Here is a 7,595-nt window from a genome sequence, read left to right as displayed (position 1 = left end):
TTCAGGCTGAAAAAGGACTGCTGATGTTGTTGGATCCTGACCTCTCTGCACTCGGAATGGAATTTCTGGAGCTACAGGAGTCCAATTGACGCGATTCCAATTGCGTTGGAAAGTAGACATCCAGGGCTTTCCAGAAATATATAATAGTCCATACTTTGCACAAGAATAGACGACGTAAACTGGCGTTCAACGCCAGTTTTTTGCCCAATTCTGGCGTCCAGCGCCAGAAAAGGATCAAAAGCTGGAGTTGAACGCCCAAACTGGCATAAAAACTGGTGTTCAACTCAGCAGAGATTCAGAAGACAAAGCATCTCCAAAAACTCCAACATATTCTCCATTACTGCATAACAAGTAACCTTTAATCCATGCTCTATTGTTTATTCGCAATTCAACTGATAAACATAATTGCCTTCCTGACTAAGATTTACAAGATAACCATAGATTGCTTCAAACCAACAATCTCCGTGGGATTCGACCCTTACTCACGTGAGGTATTACTTGGACGACCCAGTGCACTTGCTGGTTAGTGGTACGCGTTGTGAAAAGTGTGATTCACAATTCGTGCACCAAGGACACTGCGCGATTTACCAACCGCTACTGTGAGCAGATGTTCCCCATCCTAGCAGAAAGGAGTTACAACAACGAATACCTTCTTATCCTCCCGACCCGTATTGCTGAATTTGTTGAGCCGCAAATTGAACGAAGACAATGGGGTTTCCTACAGAGACAGCCATGGCAGGTTAACCTTTCCTGGGTAGTCGAGTTCTACTCTAATTTCTACCTACCAACCCTGCAGTCTGTCTATGTCCGTCAGAAGCAAGTCCCCATTACAGAAGAGGTCATTCAACGAGCTCTAGATCTCCCCCTTACTCAAGAAGGACTGGACGCATTTCAAGAAGCCTCACTCAAGCGCCAGACGTACCAATTTGACTGGGACGTTGTTCTCAGAGTTATCGCACTACCTGGCAGCAGATGGATTTATGGGTACCATCGTTTCCGTCCTAAGGGAATATCAGCTTCCGCACTTACCTTGGAGGCTCGCGTATGGGCACAAATTATGTCCCATTACGTCCTTTCGAGCACCCACGAGTCCTCCTTCATTGCAGACATGGCCGTTCTACTATGGTGCATCCTTACAGACCAACCTCTAAACCTACCAAGACACATCCGGAATGCCATGGGACACGTACAAATTACGGACAACTTACCTTTTCCCGCCTTGGTCTCAGATCTTGTCTCAGCAGCCGGAGTCTCCTACAGAGCTGGAGACACCAAAGCCATGCTCCCACGGGATGATCAATACGTCCCTAACAGGAAATATATAAGACCTCCAGCAGCCACTATAAGCCAGCCTACTAAACCGGCTGAAGACATTCCTCCTTCAACACCACAAGCACCTACAACAAACCAACTGCTCCATCAGATACTTGAAAGGTTGGATCGGCAGGAACACAAAGCAAAGCTAAGAGAGTGCCGTAACAAGCGCCGATTCACATACCTCAAGGAGCTACTTATGGGAAAATACAAAGACCCAGACACCTCGGACTCCACTTCATTTACCAGCACAGGGAGCCATGACGGTCCCGACTGTGGAGATACTGCTACCAACCCACCTTTGTTCCTGACAGATGGTACCGAGGACGGTGCAAAGCCTTAAGTGTGGGGAGGTCGGTCAGTACCTGACTTCCGGAGGTAATTTCTCTTTCTTAACACCAATAAAATAGGATATTTAGTTAGTTTTTCTTTTGTAGAATAGGATAGATTGCATAGTAATAGGTTAGTTGCATGCATGTTCTACTTGATTGAAAAGATAATAAGTTTCTTCTAAGACCCTATTTTTCTTAGAACAAAATTTCACTAATTTTAATCAAAACTTTTATGTTAAATTTGCTTGAAGTTGTATTTGGAACATGGTTTTTGAGCTAAAGAACACACAACCTGTGAGATTTGAGCTTAGTTACATGGTTACCTTATTTAACCATAAATATTTTATTCTTGTGTGTTTACTTCTCTATGATTGTAATCTATATTTTGTTTCATCCTATATGTCCAATGTTTAATATATTTATATGCTTGCATATGATTGAGGCCATTATTTGTTTAGCTCACTTATCCCAAATAAGCCTACCCTTTCAATTACCTTTGTTAGCCACTTTGAGCCTTTAAATCCCATTTGTTCTGTATTTTACCACATCACTAGCCTTAAGCGGAAAAATAATTATATATCCCAATTGAATCTTTGGTTAGCTTAAGATAGAATTGTGTGTTAATTAAGTATGGGAAGATTGTGGGAACAAAGGATAATAAGGGAATGTGTCATGATAATATAATGGGAATTTGGGTGCCTACTCATGTGAACTTATAAAAGAATTAAGAATCCATGTGCATTGATAAGCTATGTTTATTTTTATGTTCAAAAAAAATCCAAAAATATTCAATAATTAAATGAGGGGACAAAATTACCCCAATGCTAAGTTAAAATTCAAAGATCAATGCATATATGATAAAATTAAAATAAAGGTTGATGCATGAGGATGGAATGTGAAAAGGGAATTTTGGGTAGCTAGGTATGACATTTAAGTTATATAGAATATATATATGTGTGTTAGGTGAAAGCTTAGGTTAATTAGAGATTCAATTTATAAGCTTACTTAGCCAGATATATACCCCACCTTTACCTTAGCCCCATTACAACCTTGAAAAGACCTCATGATGTTTGCATTGGTACATTAAATGTTGTTGATTGGTTAGGTGAAGAACAAAAATTAGAAAGCATGATTAGAGAAGGATAGAGTGATTACCCTATACACTAGAGAGACTAGAGTGTACATACATCATCAGTGAGGGTTCAATGCTTAAATTCTATGTTCCTTGCTTTCATGAGCTACCTTCTTGTATTTTTATCTGTTCTTACTGTATAAGAATTGAATTAGTGGAATTTGATTTGTGATTGCTATATTATGTTTAATTGTGTGGTTTAATTATCAAATATTTACCCACTTATTCATATGATTAGCATGTATTTACAATTCCTTCCCAAAATTACTCCATGGTAGAAAACTTGCTTCCTAGAAACTTTTAATTATGTATTTTAATTCTCCTTTATTCCTTTCGATGTCGTGATCCGTGTGTTAAGTGTTTCAGGTTTTATAGGGCATGAATGACTTGGAGATTGGAAAGGAGGCTTGCAAAAATGGAAGGAACACAAGAAATTAAGGAGATGACCAGCGAGAAGCGATGCGGACGCATGGCTCACTTGACTGCGCGAAATGGAGAAATCGGAGTGACGCGCTCGCGTGCCTGACGCAAACGCGTGAATTGGAAGCTGCACGAGTGACGTGAATGCATGGACGACACGCACGCGTGGCAAGGCGAAACATTAGATGACGCGAACGCGTGCATGACGCGATCGTGTGACGTGTGCGATCTGCAGAATTTGTAGAATTCGCTGGGGGCGATTTTGGGCCATGTTTTGAGCCAGTTTTTGGCCCAGAAAAGCAGATTAGAGCCAGGGAACATGCAGAGACGAGGAACAACATTCATTCCGCATAATTTTAGTTTTTAGATCTGAATTTACTCCTCCTCTAGGTTTTCTCTCTACACATTCATAGTTCTTAGGATTTTAATTTTTATTGCTTTTTGGATTGGGATATTGAGAAGAGTTATTACCTCTGCCAAGACTTCATCATTCTAGTTTGTTTCCTTACTTGTCACTTACTCTTTCATATCTTTAATTTGTTCAGAATTACTATTGGATTATTTTTAGAGTTTATTAATACAAGAACTATTTTCATTTTTTATTGATCTTTTTTATTATTATTTATCATGTCTTCCTTTATTTCCCTTTCTTATTTTGTGAATGTTACATTCATGATGAGCGAGTAGTTCCATAACTTGATTGGGAGTTGGTTGAAAGGAGAACCTTGAGTTGGAATGCTCAAGAGTAAAATTATAATTGGATTTATCGTTGGGTCGCCCTCTGGTCACTGACACTAGTCCTTCCCAAGGGAGAGGATTAGAACTTGTGAATAGAAACGGACTTCCAACTTGCTTGACTTTCCTTTATCTGGTAAAGGATAACTGAGCAGAACAACCTTCAATTATCAATTAATCTTGGGAGAACTCCAACAAGGATAGGACTTCTGACTAATCTACTCCCGGTCAAGGTTTTTCATTTAAATTACATAGATTCTCTGATTTAATTTCCTGGTTATCAACTCAAAACAATTTTTGAAAACATCTGATTAATAAAATAGCATATCTTTCTGCAACTCGTTGGGAGACGACCTGGGACTCATACTCCCAGTATTTTAATTCTAATTTTGTGACAACCCTTTTAAATTGATAAGCGCATTTTTGTTGGTTAAGAACTGTACTTGCAACGTATCTCTTATAATAATTTCTTAACCCGCCAATTTCCGTCACGTCAATAAGTCCTTTAAAAAGTTCACCAGCCAATAAGGGGCACAACTCTTCGCATTCTACTGAATCCAACAGAAGGTGTTTCAAGTGTCAAGAATTTGGGCATATTGCTACTGATTTCCCAAATCGAAGAGTTATCACTCTAATCAAAGAAGAAAATCACGAAGATTTAAGTGAGGAGTTCGAGAAGGAGAATGACCTTGAGTATGATGCTGAAGAGGAGGTTCCAGTGGATTGTGGCGAGGCTTTGGTGGTTCGCCATATTTTGAACACTGCCATACTAACTGAAGACGAAAGTTGGCTCCACCATAACATTTTCCACACAATGTGCACTGCCCAAGGAAAGGTGTGCAGGATCATCATTGACTCTAGAAGTTGTGAGAATGTTGTTGCGACTTATATGGTGGAGAAAATGAAGATTCCAACTGAGGAACATCCCCACCCTTATAAGTTACAGTGGCTGAGAAAAGGTAATGAGGTCAAAGTGACAAGGCAATGTTGCGTTCAATTCTCAATTGGGAGTAAATATAAAGATGAAGTATGGTGTGATGTCATCCCAATGGACGCATGTCACTTGTTGCTAGGACGCCCTTGGCAATATGATTGTCATGCTGTCCATGACGAATTCAAGAATACATATTCCTTCTTCAAGGATGGAGTAAAGATTGTGTTGACTCCATTAAGACATGATGAGTACGAGAAGCAAGTTGAGTCGTCCCTTATCACAAGGTCAGACCTTAACGAAGCTCAGCGAAAGTTCAACTTCATATGTTTTTAATTGATTTATGAGGAGAACAAGGAGACCTTGTCCGTGCATGAGGATGTCAAGCCTTTGATTAAATAATTTTCTGATGTGATCCCTGAGGAGATCCCTAATGGGTTACCACCAATGCGAGATATCCAACATGCTATTGATTTTGTCCCTGGTTCGGTAATCCCAAACAAGCCAGCATATCGTATGAGTCCAAAGGAGCATGAAGAGTTGCAAAGCCAAGTAAAACATCTCTTAGAAAAAGGCCTAGTCAGAGAAAGTGCTAGTCCTTATGCCGTTCCTGCTCTGCTAGTTCCAAAGAAGGATGGTTCGTGGCATATGTGTATTGATAGTCATGCTGTGAATAAGATCACCATCAAGTACAGGTTTCCTATTCCCCGACTTGATGATCTGTTAGATCAATTACATGGTGCTGTTATCTTCTCCAAGATCGACTTAAGGAGTGGCTATCATCAAATCCATATGAGGCCAAGTGATGAATGGAAGACAACTTTCAAAATGCAAGATGGAATGTACGAATGGATAGTTATGCCATTTGGCCTCTCTAATGCACCAAGTACCTTTATGCGCTTGATGAACCAAGTATTTCAATCCTTCATTGGAAAGTTTGTTGTTATTTACTTTGATGACATCTTAATATATAATAAGGATCACAATGAACATCTAGTCCATCTACGTTAAATATTTGCGGTACTTCGAGAGCAAAAACTATATGCTAATCTCAAGAAGTGTGACTTCTTGACGAATAGAGTCATTTCTAGGATATGTTGTGACAAGTCAAGGCATTGAGGTGGATCATAGCAAAATCGATGCTATTGTTAATTGGCCTACTCCAAAAACGTTGCATGATATAAGGAGCTTTCATGGATTAGCATCGTTCTATCGGGATTTCATCAAGAATTTTAGCTCCATTGCTGGTCCCCTTACTGAATGTCTTAAGCATGATACCTTTACATGAATTGCTAAGGCGCAACAGAATTTCAAGGCATTGAAGGAAAGAATTTCTACGGCTCCTGTACTTGCACTTCCAAACTTTGATTCCATGTTTGAGTTCCCTTGTGACTCTTCAAATGTTGGTATTGGTGCTGTACTTTCTCAAGAAGGCCGACCAATTGCTTCTTCAGTGAAAAGCTTAATGATGCTAAAATAAAATATTCTACTTATGACAAGGAGTTTTATGCAATCGTGCGAGCATTAAGCCACTAGAGCCATTAATTTGGGACTCAAAATAAGGTTGCCAATGACTTATATAACACCCTAACTTTTAGCACCTCATGATCGTACTAAAAGCCCAGGCGTCACTTACCTCTAAACATTTTTATTTTATACTATCTTTATTTAATACTGAGCCTTCGCGAATACGAACCAAAATTTTAATTAAGAAGACGAAAGGAGACTTTATTTTCAATCACTTAATCACAAAAGTATTTATATATTCACATAGCATTACATACATAGACTTATTTCAAGATTCTCAAAACAAATCATACCCCTCTAAAAATTAAAAACAATAAACGACAAGGAGAAAATAAATTTTAACAACTCAACTCGTGAACAGAATCTTCTATGCTCCTGTAACTCCGCACTAAACCTTCGCACCTGTAATTGAAAGGGGTGGAAACAGGGGGTAAGAACTGAGGAGTTCTTAGTAGGGTCAGGGTTAGAAGTTAAGTTCGTTTCATTATGTTCTCAGTCAACAACAACAATCAATAAAGTATAATCCAACTCAGCAATTACGGAACATAGAATCCAATCACAATCACACACAATCATAGAAAATACAACCACAAAGAAATATGCGGAAACAAGTATGATGTATGTCTAGTCCTATACAGGCCATGAGCTCATGTGTCGATTTATTGCCCGATTCCCGACACTGGTCCTGAGATAAGCGTTTCGTATCATATCACCGTCCCTATCTCAGCCAACGTTCCCTCCATGAGCATTACGCATCGCTGTCCTCATGGGAGAACATTCTTTCGGTCTCCAGTGAGCGTTACGCATCGCCGTCCCCACTGAGTCGTCCTTATAGTGTCAAGTGAACATTACTCATCGCCGTCCCCACTAGACACTTGGCACTAAGGCCCTAACAGCACTCAATTTTTTTCAATCTTTGCTCTCTACTCTTCTGCGGTAGAGATCCCTTTAATTAATATATCCTTCTCTTTTTATTCTTTTTCTTTTCTTTTCTTTCTCATCTTTCTCTTTGATTATCTTACTTCTTTTCTTTCACTCTTCTTTTCTCCAATATTTTAATTCTTTATCATAATTCAACTTCGTATTTTTCCATTGCCTTTCCTTGATGTCTTATGAAAAAGAATCATAAGATTCTTATATTAGCTGTGTCCTCTAAAACTTTTAAGATTCTTCTGTTTACTCTTTTCTCTCTTAAATATTCTTA

At 39.1% G+C, this 7,595-nt stretch overlaps 1 protein-coding gene across 1 annotated transcript in view; it reads left to right on the top strand.

Annotated features, from left to right (window-relative positions):
• LOC107615396 (pentatricopeptide repeat-containing protein At2g37230) overlaps positions 5,312-7,595 on the top strand; it is a 13,833-nt gene continuing 11,549 nt past the window's right edge. Inside the window, exons 1-2 of the mRNA XM_021111847.1 lie at positions 5,312-5,776; positions 6,162-6,281. Of these exons, the coding sequence (XP_020967506.1) occupies positions 5,312-5,776; positions 6,162-6,281 (585 nt within the window). The remainder of the gene's footprint in view (positions 5,777-6,161; positions 6,282-7,595) is intronic.

Source organism: Arachis ipaensis, chromosome B09 (assembly GCF_000816755.2).
Source record: "Arachis ipaensis cultivar K30076 chromosome B09, Araip1.1, whole genome shotgun sequence".
Lineage (NCBI taxonomy): Eukaryota > Viridiplantae > Streptophyta > Magnoliopsida > Fabales > Fabaceae > Arachis > Arachis ipaensis.
Note: the sequence above shows the minus strand (reverse complement) of the source record. Positions and strands in the feature narration are given on the sequence as shown.